General features: G+C 42.5%; 1 protein-coding gene across 4 annotated transcripts in view; it reads left to right on the top strand.

Moving 5' to 3' along the window:
* Positions 1-21790, top strand: part of capn15 (calpain 15) — a 74270-nt gene that overhangs the window by 35609 nt on the left and 16871 nt on the right. For all 4 annotated transcript variants that reach the window (XM_057825574.1, XM_057825575.1, XM_057825576.1 and 1 more), the window contains exons 4-7: positions 6490-6673; positions 11124-11347; positions 14485-14610; positions 21532-21684. In XM_057825574.1, coding sequence (XP_057681557.1) covers positions 6490-6673; positions 11124-11347; positions 14485-14610; positions 21532-21684 — 687 coding nt within the window. The remainder of the gene's footprint in view (positions 1-6489; positions 6674-11123; positions 11348-14484; positions 14611-21531; positions 21685-21790) is intronic.

Genomic DNA, 21790 nt, shown 5'->3' with positions numbered 1-21790 from the left:
TTGTTCCACTTTTCCATGTTAAGTACTAAAATAAACAAACCTTCTTCAAATTACACAAAATCCTTTTGTACATCGGGATGCAACATCTTTTTATGGGTTTTATTCCCCTTATTTATGGAAATGTGCAAGAGTAAAAACACCAAACACCAAGAGATCACAGCTGTATACAAGTAAAGTCTTAAGACAGCATTATAAAGAGGTAATAAATAGGGATGTCCCGATCCAGGTTTTTGCACTTCCGATCCGATACCGATATTGTTTTGCACTTCCGATACCGATACTGGCCGATACCGATACCGACCTATCTGAGCATGGGTTTAAGTTAAAAGTTATTTAGCCTACTTACTTAGTTGTCAGACTCATGTTGAAAAAGGTTTTAGTACCCTTGATAACAACTAGCCAGCTGAATTAGGTGAGTTTGAATAACACACAACGGTTGGTAACAAGAAACTGACCTGTTTATTCAGTGACAAACACAAAACATTATAAATAACAAACAGAAATGGCATAGTCAGTCAGTAAAACATGCAAATAATATTGTAAACTGTCTTAAAAAAGCAAAACACACCAACAACTTCAGTGGAAAATCCCACAAATCCCCCAAGCTATTAGATGCTTTTAATGTTTCGTGCATTAGTTACAAAAATTGTATAAAAAGCCTCTCAGGTTTAAATAAACAACTATTTCAGTATCAAGTTAACATTTTAAAACGGTAAATAAAATACTCAAGTCCCCATTCTGTATCAGCAGCTTTAAACTACATTCAATTCATTTAATTTTGCAAATCAACTGTTAAAGTTGTTAAAATTGCTCCCGTTATTCCATAATTTCCCTTCTGTCTACTTTCGACATGTGAAAGTTTTAAAACTGTTTTGAAGATAGATTCAAGTCAAGATTTTGCCGATTCAGGAGTATTTTAGATAAAAAGTTAATTAGGTTCGCTTGGAAGGTTCACAACAGCCTACTACGGAAGTCTCCTGCTTAAAGATGGTGGCCATTTAGTTTTCCATACTTCAATGTTGTTAACGCCGTCGAATCTGTCGTGTAGCATCTGGTTCTATTTACATATGATATCTATTATCTCCAGTAAAACGACGTTGACGTAGTTTGTTGCGGCTGTCAGCAGAAGTCAGGTATTCTTGTGTTTTTTATCCAGTGGCATGAGTTAAGCTAAAGCCGTGAGTTGAGCATTGGCATTACCCGGGTCTAAGACAAGTTATGTTTACTTTGCGCATTGCGTCCCGAAGACCGCGCTGTGTATTAGTTCCGCTTTACTTGACATATTTCAATAATCGGAATTTGGATGTTTGTGAATCGTTCTCCAATCTTCAGCGGCCGAATCGCGTGTTGAATGGTGCGTCTTTACTCACGTGAGATAATGGCTCGTCATCCAGAATGAATTCTTCGGCAATGACTCTTGTTATTCCCTGGGCTTTGGGACTGTCGAGTGCCAGTTTGTCACGCATAGCAAAAGTTTCTGCCAGTGTTAGTTGCGTAGGACCTTTCTTTTTGTCTTCGGTTTTCTTAACATACTCCTCATATTGTTTGTGGTGGTATTTCGCTAAATGCTGGATTAGGTTGGTTGCATTAAAACCTCTTACAGCTTTACCACTACGCTTGACTTTATTGTGGCATATGTTGCTTCGTCTTTGTTGTCCTTTAAGGTGAAATGATCCCACACAGCTGGCATTTTTACCGATAAAGTCTCGGTAAATTGGGAGACGGTAATGTAAATGTAGTGTGTTGAAGGTGTGCCGTAAAATGCGGACCGAATTTTAGGGAAACCGAAGCAAAAACTGGAATGGATTATGTAAATTGGTGCGATGGAAAACCCGGACCGGACTTTAAAAAAAAAAAAAACTGGATCGGAAGTCTGGATCGGAATTTTTCCTGTGTTCCGATCCGATACCGATGCGCATTTTTTTGCCAATACCGCCGTCCGATCCGATCCAAATATCGGATCGGGACATCTCTAGTAATAAATTCTGCTTTGTTCAATTAGGTGTGAACGACAGAGACTAGTCGAGTATCTTGTTTGACTTTGCAAAACATTTCACATGCACTTAATTCAGTCTTGAGGATGGGGAGTTTGGGATGTTGTATGAAAGACAGATAGTGAATTGATAAAGAGAATATATGGTGTAAGAAAGAAAGAAAAAAATCAAGATCACGGTGCGAAGTTGTACAAATCTACCTGACAGGAAGATAATTCACAGAAGTTTGGACATGTGCTTTATCTTTCTGTCCTTATTTTGTGTCCTTTGGGGGTGTATGCATGTGTGCTCAATCATACACGCAGACAACAAAGTCAAGTCTCTCGCAAAGTTGTCCCAATACAAGTTCCATCAGCAGCACACACACAGCTTATCAAAAATAACCCTCCCTGGAGCCAAATCCTCTCACTCTCAACAGGATGTAACCCAAATTCTTCCTCTCGCTCACACACACACATTCGCACAGTTGTCCTAATAAACCAGCAAACAACCAGGCAGCCAACCAACAGAAGTAGAGTAGAGCTGTGCCAACCACTCTTGCTGATGAAAACAGCAGTAGTATAAGCTGACAGTATAGTAACCAAGGATGGACAATGTTTGTTTTTCAATTTGTATTCATTTTTTAAATTGAAGATGCATTATTCCAATTGTAAGTTGTTTCCAACAATCGCAATTTAAAAGGTAAACTAGAGTACCTTTTATTTTAGACTAATGACAGCCAACTAGCCTTACGCTTCAAAAACACACCTCCTTAAAACTAGATAAATTCCCTTGTTTTCAGTGTAACTCTAATAGAAATAAGTGAAATTATCTGCCAGTGCTTCGAGTAAATTTTACTCAGATTTCTTGAAATAAGCTTATTTTCAGCTAGCTATTTTTCTTAACTGACTTTTAAGCAATAAATTAGTATTTTTAATCTTGAAATAGCTTGTTTATCAGAAATGTTCTTAATTCAAGAATAGATATTGTTCAAAACATTACTAGAGAGTAGTGCTGCAATGATTACTCAATTAGCTTGAGTAATTCGATTAGAAAAAAGATTGAAATTAAATTTTGCTGCTTCGAGTATTCGTTTGATTGAAGGGCGTTGTAATGGTTTTTGAAAGTGTTTGCATTTAGATGTATTAATTTGGGTGGACACACTGCCCTCCAGTGGCAACAGTGAATATGACATAACTAATTTCACATGGCTGAATCCAGCTGCTCTCTGTGAAGACCAACATAAGCTAAGTTTTTGTTTGAGCTTGTTTTTTAATGCATTCGTAATTTAGTTTCGAGGTGTTTGTAACCATTTTTTGTGCGTGAGATTATGTGTTTGAACCATTTGTTAAGAGCACTGTAAAAAAAAAAAAGTTAGCATTTTGTATCATTTAAGATAGCATAATTTTGCTATATAAGTTAGCCAGTTGTTCCTTCGTTGTACTTAGATCCTCATTTATTTTTTTATACCGTTTGAGGCTCAGCTCAGGTATTTTAATTTTTTATGTTCCTTATCCGATTAGTCGAACTAACTAGTTCATCGATTTATCGACTACTAAAATATTCCATAGCTGCAGCCCTACTTGAAAGCAGGCTTTTCTTGATTTAGGTGAAAAAAAAAAAAAACAACTTTAAGATGTATATGTAATATATACTTAAGGTAAACGGAATAATCTGATGCATTAATCTGTTAACTAGTCTTTAACACTAAACAAGATGGAGAAAATTATGTGATAAGATTTAAGTAAAATAATCTGGTTAAGATTATAAATTAGCAGTTTAGATGATCCATCCATCCATCCATTATCTTCCGCTTAGTCCGGGGTCGGGTCGCGGGGGCAGCAGCTTTAGCAGGGAAGCCCAGACTTCCCTCTCCCCAGCCACTTCAGCCAGCTCCTCCGGCGGGATTCCAAGGCGTTCCCAGGCCAGCCGAGCGACATAGTCTCTCCAGCGTGTCCTGGGTCGACCCCGGGGCCTCCTGCCGGTGGGACATGCCCGGAACACCTCTCCAGGGAGGCGTCCAGGAGGCATCCGAACCAAATGCCCGAGCCACCTCAACTGGCTCCTCTCAACGCGGAGGAGTAGCGGCTCGACACCAAGCCCCTCCCGGATGACCGAGCTTCTCACCCTATCTCTAAGGGAGAGCCCGGACACCCTGCGGAGGAAACTCATTTCGGCCGCTTGTATCCGGGATCTTGTTCTTTCAGTCACGACCCACAGCTCGTGACCATAGGTGAGGGTAGGAACGTAGATCGACCGGTAAATCGAGAGCTTCACCTTTTGGCTCAGCTCCTTCTTCACCACAACGGACCGGTGCAGAGTCCGCATCACTGCACACGCTGCACCGATCCGCCTGTCAATCTCCCGCTCCCTCCTACCCTCACTCGTGAACAAGACCCCAAGATACTTGAACTCCTCCACTTGGGGCAGGATCTCATCCCCGACCCAGAGAGGGCACTCCACCCTTTTCCGGCTGAGGACCATGGTCTCGGATTTGGAGGTGCTGATCTTCATCCCAACCGCTTCACACTCGGCCGCGAACCGCCCCAGTGAGAGTTGGAGGTCACGGCTTGATGAAGCCAACAGCACCACATCATCTGCAAAAAGCAGAGATGCAATGCTGAGGCCACCAAACCGGACACCCTCAACGCTTCGGCTGCGCCTAGAAATTCTGTCCATAAAAATTATGAACAGAATCGGTGACAAAGGGCAGCCTTGGCGGAGTCCAATCCTCACTGGGAACGAATTCGACTTACTGCCGGCAATGCGGACCAGACTCTGACACCGGTCGTACAGGGACCGAACAGCCCTTACCAGGGGGCTCGGTACCCCGTACTCCCGGAGCACCCTCCACAGGACTCCCCTAGGCACACGGTCGAACGCCTTCTCCAAATCCACAAAACACATGTGGACTGGTTGGGCGAACTCCCATGCACACTCGAGGACCCTGCCGAGGGTGTAGAGCTGGTCCACTGTTCCACGGCCGGGACGAAAACCACACTGCTCCTCCTGAATCCGAGATTCGACTTCCCGACGGACCCTCCTCTCCAGCACCCCTGAATAGACTCCACCGGGGAGGCTGAGGAGTGTGATCCCTCTATAATTGGAACACACCCTCCGGTCCCCCTTTTTAAAAAGGGGGACCACCACCCCGGTCTGCCAATCCAGAGGCACTGTCCCCGATGTCCACGCAATGTTGTTGAGGCGTGTCAGCCATGACAGCCCCACAACATCCAGAGCCTTTAGGAACTCCGGGCGGATCTCATCTACCCCTGGGGACTTGCCACCGAGGAGCTTACCAACCGCCTCAGTGACTTCAACCCCAGAGATCGAAGAGCCCACCTCAGAGTCCCCAGACTCTGCTCCCTCAAAGGAAGGCGTGTCGGTGGAATTGAGGAGGGCTTCGAAGTATTCTCCCCACCTACTCACGACGTCCCGAGTCGAGGTCAGCAGTACACCATCTTCACTATACACAGTGTTAATGGGGCACTGCTTTCCTCTCCTCAGACGCCGGATGGTGGACCAGAATTTCCTCGAAGCTGTCCGGAAGTCGTTTTCCATGGCCTCGCCGAACTCCTCCCATGTCCGAGTTTTTGCCTCGGCGACCGCCGAAGCCGCAGTCCGCTTGGCCAGCCGGTATCTGTCATCTGCCTCCGGAGTCCCACAGGCCAAAAAGGCCTGATCGGCCTCCTTCTTCAGCTTGACGGCATCCCTTACCGCTGGTGTCCACCAGCGGGTTCGGGGATTGCCGCCACGACAGGCACCAACCACCTTACGGCCACAGCTCCGATCGGCCGCCTCAACAATGGAGGTGCGGAACATGGCCCACTCGGACTCAATGTCCCTCACCTCCCCCGGGACAAGGGAGAAGTTCTGCCAGAGGTGGGTGTTGAAACTCTTTCTGACAGGGGATTCTGCCAGACGTTCCCAGCAGACCCTCACAATACGTTTGGGCCTGCCAGGTCTGGCCAGCAACTTCCCCCACCATCGGAGCCAACACACCACCAGGTGGTGATCAGTTGACAGCTCCGCCCCTCTCTTCACCCGAGTGTCCAAAACATGTGGCCGCAAGTCCGATGACACGATTACAAAGTCGATCATTGAACTGCGGCCTAGGGTGTCCTGGTGCCAAGTGCACATGTGGACACCCCTATGTTTGAACATGGTGTTCGTTATGGGGCCAGGCTGGGCACAGCCCGAAAAGGCAACATGGGTTCCCCTTCCCATGGGCTCACCACCTGTGGGAGGGGCCAAAGGGGTCGGGTGCGTAGAGAGTTGGGCGGCAGCCAAAGGCAGTTTAGATGACAACATGTCAATATGTGAACAAGCATAGTGACTAAACCCTGCATTACATACTGTAAATAAAGTAAAAAAAGTAAAGTAAAAAAATACTGTATATACAGATATATTTTTATAATAGCAGAAATATGAATGAAGACAGAGATCGAAGACTACATGACAATTAGGAAATGTAAAACCAGTTGAATGCACTGCACATCTTTATTTCTTCCTTCAGGTTTCTCAGTGCTCTGGCTGTTCTGGCTGAGCGTCCCGAACTGGTAGAGAGGGTGATGATCACCAGGACTATTTGCACAGAGGGAGCCTACCAAGTTCGCTTATGCAAAGACGGGACGTGGACGACGGTGCTGGTAGATGACATGCTGCCGTGTGACGACTACGGCTTCCTCCTCTTCTCCCAGGTTCGTACGCACTCAAGGACGTGACCAGTCATGCTGGGGAATTAAGAATGAATGCACAAATGCCAAGATATTCAAAATGATGCAAGTAAAAGACTGTTGTGCTTTTACTTAATCTTGCTCTGGTGTTTGTCCTTGTTCAAGCTCACAGAGGCTAATAAAGATGGAAGGATAGAGGCGGGGTGGTCACCTTCTGAAGGGCTTTTTATAGTACACTCGTGCCAGATTGTGACCCCTGAAGGCAGCCAAACATGAATGTGACTGTTAATGTACCATCGCACTTTATGTAACATTAATCATGTGTAATATTAATGATAGTTTTACTGCTTGCTGGGCCTCAATGAATGTGGCCCTCTTGTTTGTGGCGGTGCTGCAAATGTATTGAACATTATCTTTTTACATTCAGTCACATTTTTCATTACCCTGTTTCTCAGAGGGTTAGTGTAACTCAAAAGGAAGTAGGGTAAGTAGGAAGTAGTTTTATGCATCTATGAAACATGAAATGAGCTGTGCTACAATTTCAGCGTGACAGAAAAATTCTTGCAGTCTTTAAGTATATGTGCACATACTCCTGTGGAAAAATAGGTGAAAATAATGAATGGAACTGCTTGAAAAATACAGATTATGAAATATATATATATATATAGTAAGACTAACAGTGGGGCAAATAAGTATTTAGTCAACCACCTCAAGTTCTACTTGAAAACATTAGAGAGGCCTGTAATTGTCAACATGGGTAAACCTCAATCATGAGAGACAGAATGTGGACAAAAAAAAAAACAGAAACCCACATTGTTTGATTTTTAAAGAATTTATTTCCAAATTAGAGTGGAAAATAAGTATTTGGTCACCTACAAAGAAGCAAGATTTCTGGCTGTCAAAAAGGTCTAACTTCTTCTAACGAGGTCTAACGAGGCTCCACTCGTTACCTGTGTTAATGGCACCTGTTTTAACTCATTATCGGTATAAAAGACCATTTTCCACAACCTGTCAGTCGGTCGCACTCCAAACTCCACTATGGCCAAGACCAAAGAGCTGTCGAAGGGCACCAGAGACAAAATTATCGACCTGCACCAGGCTGAGAAGACTGAATCTGCAATAGGTAAAACGCTTGGTGTAAAGAAATCAACTGTGGGAGCAATTATTAGAAAATGGAAGACATACAAGACCACTGATAATCTCCCTCGATCTGGGGCTCCTTGCAAGATCTCACCCCGTGTTGTCAAGATGGTAACAAGAACGGTGAGCAAAACTCCCAGAACCACACGGGGGACCTAGTGAATGACCTACAGAGCTGGGACCACAGTAACAAAGGCTACTATCAGCAACAAAATGCGCCGCCAGGGACTCAAATCCTGCATTGCCAGACGTGTCCCCCTGCTGAAGCCAGTACACGTCCAGGCCTGTCTGCAGTTCGCTAGAGAGCATTTGGATGATCCAGAAGAGGACTGGGAGAATGTGTTATGGTCAGATGAAAGCAAAGTAGAACTTTTTGGTAGAAACACAGGTTCTCGTGTTTGGAGGAGAAAGAATACTGAATTGCATCCGAAGAACACCATACCCACTGTGAAGCATGGGGGTGGAAACATCATGCTTTGGGGCTGTTTTTCTGCAAAGGGACCAGGACGACTGATCTGTGTAAAGGAAAGAATGAATGAGGCCATGTATCGAGAGATTTTGAGTGAAAATCTCCTTCCATCAGCAAGGGCAGTGAAGATAATAGGGCTGTCCCAAACGACTAATTTTCTCCCGATTAGTCAGCCTACTATTTTTACGATTAGTCGACTAATCTTATAATTCAAAAAACATTTTTTTTTTTTTTTTTTTTTTTTTTTACTAATTTAGCAATGAAAAATTGTTTTTACGCTTGTCAATTCACAAAAACATTTTGGAACACTTAAATCCTTGATTGAAGTACAAATAAACAGATAAATTACAATTATAAATCACAAATAAACAATGAGTTCGAATGCTGATAGAATTAACTTGTGCAAAAGAATGGAATGTAAACAGATTCAGAACACTGACTTCACCTTTCCAAAATGATTCAAAACAATTCTTTAAAAAATACCTAGCATTAATATTATAGTATACTGTAGTACTATATATAATAGTATTATAATAATTATTCATTGCCAATCAGAATTTTCATAAAGGGTGTCATTTTAAAGGTAGTCTTAGTGTAGAATCTCAAGTACAGTATGTGGGATTAACGCCAGAAATCGTTATTTACGTATATGACGAACATTACATGCTTTTATTTTGAAATGTTCACCGGAAGTATGTTCGCTAAACCGCTAATTTAAGCTTTACACTCCGCAAAAAAGCACTTTTTGTCATTGCATTTGTTGTCAGTAATAGATTTTTTTTTCCTTTTGCAAATGCTGTTAACCAGCGATTTTTCATGTTTGAAGTGTCACCTTTTAACTGCAAGTTTTGGAGAAGGCTGCCTGTTTTATAGCCGGCTAAAGTAGGTCGTCTTTTTTCCCCATTCGCCTCAAAGTAGCAATGCTAACGTACAGTGGGGAGAACAAGTATTTGATACACTGCCAATGGGTTTTCCCATTGGCAGTGTATATATAGTATATGTATATAGTGTTTAATATAGATGTGTTTTCTTATTTTGTATGTCTGAACTTTAATACTACAGCGTGTTGATGAGAGAAATCCATCAGCACGCACGCGCGCGCGGCGATAAAACACAACCGTGAAAATGACCGCCCTCATTTTTATTTACCATGCGATAAATGGACTTATTGCATATCGCGACAGGCTTAGCAACTTCAATAAAACATGTCATTAGTTAGTTAGAAGGACTTACAATGTCCTGTCATTATCATTCACGGCCGACGTGCAGCCAAGCTTGGCATTGAAGAGACAGGACACAACAGTGTACCTACCCTCCTTTGTTTCTTTAAAAATAAGTCAATGTCTTGGACTCTGGTGCGTTTTTTTGACTTTGTGCCGCTTTCCCCGCTTGCATACCAAGCGTGCGACATTCTGAACTATCCACGCATATATTTTTTAACCCTTCATTAGCTGTCGACGGGATGTTGTGCTCGTCGACGGATTTACGTCATCGATGACGTCGACCATGTCGACTAGTCGGGACAGCTCTAAATAAGACGTGGCTGGGTCTTTCAGCATGACATTGATCCCAAACACACAGCCAGGGCAACAAAGGAGTGGCTTCAGAAGAAGCATTTCAAGGTCCTGGAGTGACCTACCCAGTCTCCAGATCTCAATCCCATTGAAAATCTGTGGAAGGAGTTGAAAGTCCGTGTTGCCCAACAACAGCCCCAAAACATCACTGCTCTAGAGGAGATCTGCATGGACGTTTGGCCTCCGTTATTGCCAACAAAGGGTACATAACAAAGTATTGAGATGAACTTTTGGTATTGACCAAATACTTATTTTCCACCATGATTTGCAAATAAATTCTTTAAAAATCAAACAATGTGATTTTCTGTTTTTTTTCCCACATTCTGTCTCACATGGTTGAGGTTTACCCATGTTGACAATTACTCTAATATTTTTTTAAGTGGGAGAACTTGCACAATTAGTGGTTGACTAAATACTTATTTGCTCCACTGTATTTAAATAACTTAGCACTACAATGGGAATAAAGTTCTCTTCGCCCAAACTACTTTCCCTCTTATTAATATTTATAATGTTCATACTGAGAACAAGTACATTACTAAATTGTAGAACATTTGATTGATTCAGTAGCAAACAATACAACTACATCGTTATTTAGAAGCGTTTGTCTCGATCAGATTTATGACTCAATGAAGCTGCGTCGTGAGTGGCTGTGTGCTCGACTTGCGCTCATCCACAAACAACACAGTTGATTAATTACCTCGTCAAACTCAACCAGTGGGGCACAAGTTTGCTTGTCACAAAATAATTCATTCACACTCGTTAGACGTTTATTTGAGGATAAGTCATTTGAACGTGTACTATTTGCTCATCACTTTTTCAATAAGATGTGTGGACACACAGTGTATTATATTGGGATTTGCAAGCTTATTTTGTAGTATCTTCCAGCTTGCTTTAAATGTTGTTCGTGTAAACAAAATGCTTCTACATCTAACTGCGTGCATCTCATTTTTGTTAATTAGCTGCGGATTATCTCGAAAGCTTGTGGTCATTTGTTTCCTTCTCCAAATGCAAACACAAGCTTTGAGGACAAAAGCACTATGTTTACAGAGCAGATTGACTGACTGCTGCTTGGACCCAGCTCTGTAAAACAAACAGAAAAAGCCAAACATTTTAAGGTGATACTCAACCTACGGATACATGAAAACACTTCTGGTGTGTAAAAGGAGGCATACTGAAAAACATGACCTCAAAACAAAAACATTACTGCAACATTCTTTACAAATGTTCTGTGCGTGTTTTGAAGACCATAAATTGACATGTGAATGTGACACTTTGTTTGTGGTCATTTCAGGCCCAGAGGAAGCAGCTGTGGGTGGCGCTCATAGAGAAGGCCCTGGCCAAACTACACGGCTCCTACTTTGCCTTGCAGGCAGGGCGTGCCATCGAGGGCTTGGCCACATTGACTGGGGCGCCATGTGATTCCCTAATGCTGCAGGTCAGCTCCACCAATCCGCGCGAGGAGCCCATTGATACAGACCTGATCTGGGCTAAGATGCTTAGCTCCAAGGAAGCTGGGTAAGAGGAAGTTTTTTCAATTTCATTCTTGTAACACTCACACCAAATAAACCTAAATTCCATCAGAATTAAAAATAAGCAATTTTGTGAGGGGGGAGACAATGTCACAAGAGGGAAAAAATAGAGAAAGCCAATTGTATTATTATTGTCATTTTTTTAAACAAATATTGCTCTTTATAACCCAAAAAAAATTTTCTTCGGGAATAAAAGTAATAGTTTCCCCAAAAATGTTGTAATCTAAAAAGTCGAGGTGAATTTCAGACATACGAAGAATATTCTTATGTTTTTATTCAAGTAAGACTGTATTCTGCGAAAAAATCTGACTTTTGTTTAAAAAAAAAAAAAAAAAAAAAATAGGGAGAGGTTTTTTTTCTTTAATAAACTGCGATTTTCTCTTTTTAAAAAAATTTAATGTTGGGATTACAGATTTATGTGATCTGTCATAATCATTGCAGAGCTCTTTAGTTGGCTCAAAGATTATTTAGGGGGAAATACCAGTAGTTTGTTAATACCCCACCTCACCCACCAAGACCAATCACTATGAAACTATCAAGAGTGAGACGACTAGCGTCTGGCCATGCGGGGGTCCCGTCGGGCGCGCGCTTGTCTCGTGGGCGGGTGGGGGTGCCGCGCGGGTAATGGTTCGGGGCCGCGGCCCTTCCCCGGCCGGCCAGGGTGGGATGGAGTGGAGTGGGGTGGGGGCTGGGTGGTGTATGCGGCGGCCATAGTTCCCTCCCAGGTCAGCCCGGCCGGAGCCGCCGCGTCTCCCTGTACCGGGTGCAGGGAGGTGCCCCCTGGTGTCATACCACGCGCCCCTCCCGGCCCGGGGGTGGGTTTGATGCGGAGGCGCCGTGGGTGGTCTGGGGCGGGGATTGATCGGGGCCCTGGCGCTTCTCCCGCCCTGCGGCCGGTGGTTCCGGTGGATGGGGCCACGCCCGCGGGAGCCTGCCCCTAACTCACAATCTTCTCACTTCGGCACTGTAAATATCTTCCACCCTGGCACTTACATTCTCATACATTTCTCTGGGGAGAGTTGGGACGGGGCTTTACAGTCCCGGCCCGGCTCCCCCCTGTTTTTAATGCATCACACACCAAGGTTGTGGGATGGTTGGGACCTGTTGGGGGGGGGGGGGGGGGGGGCCTCACTGTTACCTCCTCACGACAAGCCCCGCCATCCCTGCACCTTTTTTAACGCACCACACACACCATACTCCACAGGAGCGCTCCGGCAAAGGGCGGTGGAACGGGCGGCTGGGTAGAAATTCCATGCTGCGGTCCCACTGCCCCAAGCCAAGCCCACCTATTTTAATGCATACGTTGCACTACCCTCCCCTCACAATCCCATCACGGTGCTGGGTGATGGCTGCCAGCTGGGAACCTGGCAGCAACAGTAATAGGGTGGTAGGTGGGTCCCACACTTTTTCCCGATGGCGTGGCTCCTGAGGCTTGGCCTCCCCTCTGCCTTGGCTGCCGGCTGCGGGAGTGGGGTGGGGGCTCCGATCTTGCGTCGCCCCATGGCAGTTCCTCGGCATTCTCCTGCCTCCGCCTTCCCCTCTCTTCTCTGACTGGATATTCGCCCTGTGCTCCGTCGCGGGTCGCTGGCTGGGCGCCGGTATATCGGCTGGGTGTTGCCTGCACCTGCGGGGGAACCTGCCCTGCCCTGGGCTTGGTGGGCCGCTGGGGGTCCCGTGGCGTGCCGTGCCGGTTGGGGAGCTGCGGCTGTGGCTTGTGGTCCGGGTGGGTGGGGGTAGGCGTGGGGTTGGTGGTGCGTCCCCTCTTGCCATCCCTGAAGGCCAGTTGATGGGTGTGCGGATGGCCCGGGGGACCACCTTGGAGCCCGGGGGGGTGGACGATGGCTCCTTTGCCGGGCTGCGGAAGGAGGGATGGGCTGTGCTTTCCGATTCTTAGATTATTCGCTATTCGGCCGTGGAAGATTCTAGAACGATTCACAAACATCCTAATTCCGATTATTGAAATATGTCAAGTAAAGCTAAACTAAAACACAGTCAGCGCGGTCTTCGGGACGCAATTAGAAACGGACCGAGACGAATCATGCTTGTCATTAACCAGGTAATGCTAATGACAATGCTCAACTCACAGCTCTGGCTCAACTCATGCCGCTCGATAAAAAAAAAACAATAATACCTGAGTGCTGCCGACAGCCGTTACAAACTACCTCCACATAATGCTGTGGTAGAAATCACATGTATCAAGAACTAGATGCGAAATGACAGACTCGGCGGCGTTAGCAGCACATGTATAGAAAAGAAGATTCGAAATGACAGACTTGCCGGCTTAAAGCAATAGACTTCCCTGGAAGGCTGTTGTAGCGAACCTTCCAAGCAGACCGAATTAACCTTTTTTCTAAAATAATCCTAAATCAGCAAAATCTTGACTTAAATCTATCTTTATAACAGTTTTAAAACTTTCACATGTCGAAAGTAGACAGAAGGGAAATTATGGAATAACGGTAGCAATTTTAACAACTTTAACGGTTGATTCACAACATTAGGTTAATTGAATGTAGTTAAAGCTGCTGATACAAAATGGGGACTTGAGTATTTATTTACTGTTTTGAACTTTTAACTTGATGCTCAAATAGTCGTTTATTTAAGCCTGAGAGGCTTTTTGTACAATTTGTGTAACTAATGTACGAAACATTAGAAGCAGCTAATAGCTGGGGGTCATCAATAATCGATTTATAATCGAATCGTAGCATCTGAAGAGTAATCGAATCGTTAGTGTGCCCACCTTTAATAAAGACGCTTTCAGATTTTGTGCCCGATTTCCTTACAGGTTTTCCTAATACAAGAGTTGCTGATATTGCCACTTTGATATGCGCACGTTCAAAGCAGCACTAGACTAAGTAGTAGAGCCCCAAAGTGGCTCAGTGATCTGCAGCCAGCCTGCCACCCATCTGTCAGACAAGCTGCAGTATGTTTTAATAAATCAAAGCGGACCAGCCGGGCCTGTCATGAGAGTGCATAGTGTTGGCCAAACGGAGGGAGTTCATCAACAAAGTGGAGGCGTATTTTCCTCAGCTGATCCATCGGGCCACGCTTTTTTACCCTCACGAAAAAGATGAATGCAATGTGTTTGAAAAAACATGATGAAATCTGACAGGTGTTGTTGCGTAGGTTTCTGATGGGCGCCTCGTGTGGAGGAGGCAACATGAAGGTGGATGATGCTGTCTATGAGTCTCTGGGTCTGAGGCCTCGTCATGCCTACTCCGTCTTGGATGTACGAGATGTCCAAGGATACAGGTATAGACTCAACTTGCCTCTACTCTTTAAAAGTATGACTATGACTAGAGGCGTGCGAAATTTCCGATTCGGAGATTATTCGCAATTCGGTTGTGGAAGATTCGAGAACGATTCACAAAAATCCAAATTCCGATTTTTGAATTATACCAGGTAAAGCAGCCCTAAAACACAGTCAGCGAAGTCTTCGGAACGCAATGAGGAACCGACCGAGAGTAAATATCATGTTCAACTCCTGCCGCTAGATAAAAAAAAAAAAAAACAATACCTGACTGCGCCCGACAGCTGCTTCAAACAACGCTCAGTTGCTAGTTGCTACAAACATACGGCCACATACGGCTATAGTAGATATCACATATATGTAGAACTAGATGCAAAATGACAGACTTGCCGTTTAGTAGTTGCCGCGTTGTTAACAGCCGCCATCTTAAAGCAGTAGACTTCTCTAGAAGGCTCTGTTGTAACGAACCTAATTAACTTTTTATCTAAAATACTCCTAAATCGGCAAAATCTTAACTTGAATCCATCTTTAAATGATGAAACAGTTTTAAAACTTTGACATGTCATCGTAGACAGAAGGGAAATTATGGAATAACGGAAGAATTTTAACAACTTTAAAGGTTGATTTACATCATACCGTAAATTAATTGAATAGCTGCTGATACAGAATGGGACTTGAGTGTTTTATTTACTGTTTTAAACTGTTAACATGATACTAAAATATTAGTTTGATTTAGCCCGAGAGGACTTTTGAACAATTTTGAAACTAATGTACAAAACATTAAAAGCGCGGGGGAGGGGGGTGGTAACATCAATAATCGATTTATAATCAAATCGAAACCTCTGAATCATAATCGTAATCGAATCATTAAGTGCCAAAAGATTCCCACCTCTAAGAATGACCATTAAGTAAATAGGGTAGGCGTGAAAAAAGGGTCTCGCCCTGCTTGTCTGTGAAATTCGTGTTTGTAAAATACTGTATTGTCTAACAGATTCCTGTAGATGGCGATGTTGCTTCACTCTGAATGTGAGGACAGGTTTATCTATGATATTGTACATTAGAGACTGTGCGTTGCAGACAGGTTCATCACCAGACGTTAGAGTTAAGGGTGGAGGGTGCGCGGCATATTTAATGCATTGGTGGATCATATAATTATTACTGGATTCCTATTCCTATATTTTGACTAAGCCTACTCCATTCATGCAGGACTTAATCATCACGTTGATCATCACGTCTGGGGCAGGTTTGCTATTCCCGATCAGTTGCCCAAAATTTTGAACACTGTTTTAAAAATATAGTAAAGCATCAACATTGCGATTTGATCACCTGACCTAAAGGCCTATTGCATAATTACAAATGTTACGAGGTCCTACATGTAAACAGATCTTAAAAGTACATTACAAGTTAGAAGATTTAAAAGGTCTGGCTAAAATGTGTATTAAATTGCACTTATGTGGTTGAATGTTAATGATCTCCTCTTAAAAATGAGGTGATTAAACAGCCCTGTGCTTTGAGTGAGGGGTTGGCAGGTCCGCTACCTGTGGAGTACGTCCCATTGTCTGGTTGCAGAAGATAGTAGAAAGTGTTGGATGACTGAGTTTAAGAAGTCGATGACAAATATTTACAGAAAGCCACTGACATTCATTTGCTCAGGGTGCATTTAACAGTTACTATAACCATAAATCACTCTTTTACATGTCATTAAAAGCTATTTCTCTGTCCTGTGTTGACATGTTTCTTTTGGTGTTACAAAACATTTTCATCAAAACAAGTTTCTTTTTGCTGTTCGCTTAAGATTTGGAAAACCGAGATATAAACTTGTTTTTCTAGTGAAAAAGGAAAGTGTTCTTTTGCAAGGTTCGGCGCCTGTATTGCAACAGAACTAGTGTTGGGCATCCTTTGAAATTGAGCGATTCCGATTCCACGTTTCAATTCCGATTCTTTTAAGACGCAGGGTCAAAAAAAAGGGGGGGGGGGGCAGGGTAAAAAAAAAATTGCATAGTTTATATTAATGTCTTAACTTCTCGATGATTTTTTTAAATTATATGAACTTCTCACAGGGGTATTTTGAACTTGTATATAAATATCAGTTTTAAACTTGAATGTGATGTTTCTTTCCACAGGAGTCCACTTTCACAAAGATGTTTATTTTTCGAAAGCTCACGGAGAAAACATTTACACATATTCTTTTGCCATACATGTACCTTAGCTGGCAGCTACGACGAAGCATTATTATAAATTCCTCTACTGATTATAATTTGATCTTTTAATACTGTTGATTTTTGAACGGGGGTGACAATGCGCTATGTAAAGTAATTAGCTACTTATATAGGCTATATAGACTGAGAAGTCTACTGCTTTAAGATGGCGGCCGTTTACTAACACCGGCGAGTCTGCATTTCGCATTTAGTTCTCTATACATGTGCTAACACCGCCGAGTCAGTCATTTAGCATCTAGTTCTATATACAAAGGTGCTAAATAAACAAGTTACACCATAAACATACATGTGCAACACGAATATGGCGTAAATTAATGCTTAACGACACGGCGAAGACGTTAACAGTGAGAGAATGGTGTACAGCTAACATGGCAGGATTTGTCAGAGGAGAACTTTTGTACATGTCCGTCCATGATCAAACGTAATTAAATATTGCTTTCTTCAAAGAAAGTTCGTAGTGTTTACTTTGAAACTGCTGCATTCGCGGGGTACTTAATTTGTCAGAACGCCGGCGCAACGTGTCAAATACGCATCACTCAGCTATGCACTTGGCATTTGGATCTTGTATTCTATGAAACAGTGTTTAATCATATTGGTCGTGCAGCCACCTTTGTATGATATAGTTGTGTTGCAAATGTTGCACTGAGCAGACTGGTCTTTTTTTTTGTAAAGTTGAGCCAAACGTTTGAGCGCTGCCGCACCATGTCCATTGTTGTCCTGATTACAACAATCAGGTTGCAATGCACAAACACGCGCTTCTTGTGGCTTCTTCTTCGTGGCAATTTTTTTCGCTCGGTGGTCAGGGCATCGAAACATGGAGTCTAAATTTTAAAATTCGAACGGTTCCTGGAGCATCGGAGTGTTAGAACCGGATTCCATCGATGCTCGATACCCAACCCTAAACAGAACACAATATTCTGACGAAAACGACTGGCAAAATTCAGAAATTAATGAGTTAAACGTTGAAAATTAACATAACACAAGTTAATACAAGAACGGCAACAAGTGAAATCTTGCTAGTTTCAGCATTAATGTTTTTACAGCAGTACAGCAGTTCAAACGCTACTAAAATAAACTTTCAAAACGAAGCATCATTAACTTTTTACAAGATACAATGTTTGATACAGCTCTTGTTTAGGAGGTTTGTGTATTTTCTTGCCCTTGAAGTAAGCTTTCTGATCTTGTGAACAAAAGGTTCCTTCAAGTTGAAGTGGATCTCACTTATGCATTTTAAATTCTCCCCCTTTTGTAAGTGTACTCGTTCCTGTCAAAAGCACCTCTATTCAATGTGCAAACTTAAAAAAAAGACACCAATGAATCATCCAGTAGGTTTTGCGCATATTTGCTTTGTACAAATTCTTAAAGTAATTTTGAGCATTAAAAGTCTTTAATCTTGTCTTGGCCTACATTTAAAGTACATAATATATGAATTATTTATAATAATATCTAGTTTTTTTTTTTTTTAATGGATCATCAAACAGATCTTTTCTGTGAATATGCTGTTCTAGTGTAAACGATTGAGGGGCTCGATACAAATGGAGAGCAGGTGCGCCTTTACTGCACTGTGGTCCCTTTGATGCCATGATGGGTGGGGGTTGGGAGTGGGTCACGCCGATAAAATACAATGCCGGCTTATTCTACCTGTGAGAGTAAGTCGAGAGTAGCTTTAAAAAAAAAAAAAAAAAAAAGTCTTAGATATCATGTCTCAAGAGGCACACACTTTAATTTCCTGCCATAAAGCAAGTGGAGTGGCAGCACTTGATCCAAAATGGCACGAAAACCTATTCTGCGCAAAGCCATGGGACATGAAAAGCAGATTTTGTAGTGGCTGCTCACCCGCAGATTTCAGGGTGAGTAGGAGACATCCAGTGTGTTTTTTCAATATATTTTGGAGATTTATTCATTGTTGCTAGTAAAGCTATAAATAGCTAGATAAAATCATCAATCATGCACTTGACTGTGGGAGGTTGACCTAAACTTAAAAACAACAACAACAAAAAAACTGTCACAGACATTGTGTGTGCGTGCAAATTGTTAATTTGTGCTGTTCTTATGTGGTTACATTGTTTCATGTGATGTTTTTCTTGGTCATGCGTAAGTATCATGTGAATGAAATAGTTTACTGTGCTGACCTGTCATTAGGCAAGTGCCGATAACTGGTTTCAAGGTATACCTTGGTATGAAAACGTCACGGTTTCAAAACCCAAAAAAATTTCCGTCATACAGTCCCTAAGGAATTGGCTATTTTTTTTATGTCCCAAAAATACATGGCGGAATCCCTCGCTTGCAGCTGCAAGGCTCAACCCTCCCCCAATGGTTGTTGCTCAGTGTCAGTGAGTCAGCTGTGCTACACGATAGCTCGAGGAGGTGAAACTCCTGAAATTTTTCCCCCATCGAAGAAAATGAAATCGCTGGTATGGGAATACTTCGGCGACGGAAAAGTTACAAACGATCGCGGCTTAGAAAAGGAGGGCCAACCATCATGTAAAACACGTTTTCCTAAGGTGGCTGCTGAGGAGGCAGTACCTCAAATATGATTTTGCTTTTGTGATTTATATTCAAAATTAAAGGTTAGTAAACACAATCATGAACGTTTACCATCAGCTACGACGGTTGACTCCAGCGTGTTTAGTGGTGGTAAAACATGTTTTTTTTTCCCCTCTGTCAACTGTCTGTGTTGAAAAAGAGAGTGTGTGCATAATGTAAACATGATACGAGTCATACACATGTGCTTTTTATGGAAAATAAAGTAATTCAATTATTTTTGTTCTGATGATGATAATGTTAAGCTGTGGCTGTGGGTTTTCGCTCACCTAAAAGACTGCATTTATTTAATTTTTAGATAATTTGTTTTTTTTTTTTGTTATTTTTAAAATTTATTTTAACTTAACATTATACTTATGTTCCAATTTGCTAATATACAGTTGTAGTCAAAAGTTTACATACACTTGTGAAGAACATAATGTCATGCCTCTTGAATTTCCAGGTATTTCTACAACTCTGATTTTTCTCTGATAGTGATTGGAACAGATACTTCTTTGTCACAAAAAACATTCATGAAGTTTGGTTCTTTTATGACTTTATTATGGGTGAACAGAAAAAAGTGATCAAATCTGCTGGGTCAAAAATATACATACAGCAGCGCTAATATTTGGTAACATGTCCCTTGGCCATTTTCACTTCAATTAGGCACTTTTGGTAGCCATCCACAAGCTTCTGGCAAGCTTCTTGTTGAATCTTTGACCACTCCTCTTGACAGAATTGGTGCAGTTCAGTTAAATTTGATGGCTTTCTGACATGGACTTGTTTCTTCAGCATTGTCCACAAGTTCTCAGTGGGGTTTAAGTCTGGACTTAACCTTAATTCTAGCCTGATTTAGCCATTCCATTACCACTTTTGATGTGTGTTTGGGGTCATTGTCCTGTTGGAACACCCAACTGCGCCCAAGACCCAATCTTCGGGCTGATGACGTTAGGTTATCTTGAAGAATTTGAAGGTAATCCTCCTTCTTCATTATCCCATTTACTCTGTGTTAAGCACCAGTTCCATTGGCAGCAAAACAGCCCCACAGCTTAATACTACCACCACTGTGCTTGACGGTAGGCATGGTGTGCTTGGGGTTAAAGGCCTCACCTTTTCTCCTCCAAACATATTGCTGGGCATTGTGGCCAAACAGCTCGATTTTTGTTTCGTCTGACCACAGAACTTTCCTCCAGAAGGTCTTATCTTTGTCCATGTGATCAGCAGCAAACTTCAGTCGAGCCATAAGGTGCCGCTTTTGGAGCAAGGGCTTCCTTCTTGCACGGCAGCCTCTCAGTCCATGGAGATGCAAAACACGCTTGACTGTGGACACTGACACCTGTGTTCCAGCAGCTTCAAATTCTTGGCAGATCTGCTTTTTGGTGATTCTCGGTTGAATTGAAGGTTGACCCTCCTGACCAATTTTCTCTCAGCAGCAGGTGATAGCTTGCGTTTTCTTCCTGATCGTGGCAGTGACAAAACAGTGCCATGCACTTTATACTTACAAACAATTGTTTGCACTGTTGCTCTTGGGACCTGCAGATGCTTTGAAAGGGCTCCAAGTGACTTTCCTGACTTGTTCAAGTCAATGATTGTTCAAGTCAATAATCACTCACAAGAAATTGCTAATTCGTGTTGCTGTATGTATATTTTTGACCCAGCAGATTTGATCACTTTTTCTGTTAACCCATAATAAAGTCATAAAAGAACCAAACTTCATGAATGTTTTTTGTGACAAAGAAGTATCTGTTCCAATCACTCTATCGGAGAAAAATCAGAGTTGTAGAAATAACTGGAAACTCAAGAGAGCCATGACATTATGTTCTTCACAAGTGTATGTAAACTTTTGACCACAACTTTATTTTGAAAAATAAAAATCCTGTTCAAAGGAAAAAAAGGTTGTTGTTGTTGTTTTTTTTAACCCAGGTATCTCAAAGTAACACATTTTAGAGCTGTAACTGCAATACCATGAAACAGTCATATTTTTGCTTAAGGTTATCATACTGTCAGAATCTCATACCGGCACATGCCTAACTGTCATAATTATATATCAATTATAATGTGTGATAATTTTGATAAAACATTAGACCAGTTGTGCTCCAACTTTTTAAAACAAGCACCGGTCGAACCCCATATTTTTTTTAAACTAAAAATGTCGATCTGGATTTTTTTGCTGCTTTCCAGGTTGTTGCGACTCCGTAACCCATGGGGTCGATTCTCGTGGAATGGAAGCTGGTCAGACGAGTGGACGGACTGGCCCCAGAATCTGCGTCATGAGCTGATGCCTCATGGGAGCGGTGAGGGTGTCTTCTGGATGGAGTATACAGACTTCATCAAGTAAGTGGTGGCTTTTGAAAGGATACTTAAAAGTAGAATCTTTTTTTTTTTTTTTTTCCTGGTGACAGAAGGTCATCTATTCTTTTATTTGATAGTTTTGGTTTAT

The sequence above is a fragment of the Corythoichthys intestinalis genome, chromosome 21, assembly GCF_030265065.1.
Source record: "Corythoichthys intestinalis isolate RoL2023-P3 chromosome 21, ASM3026506v1, whole genome shotgun sequence".
Lineage (NCBI taxonomy): Eukaryota > Metazoa > Chordata > Actinopteri > Syngnathiformes > Syngnathidae > Corythoichthys > Corythoichthys intestinalis.
Note: the sequence above shows the minus strand (reverse complement) of the source record. Positions and strands in the feature narration are given on the sequence as shown.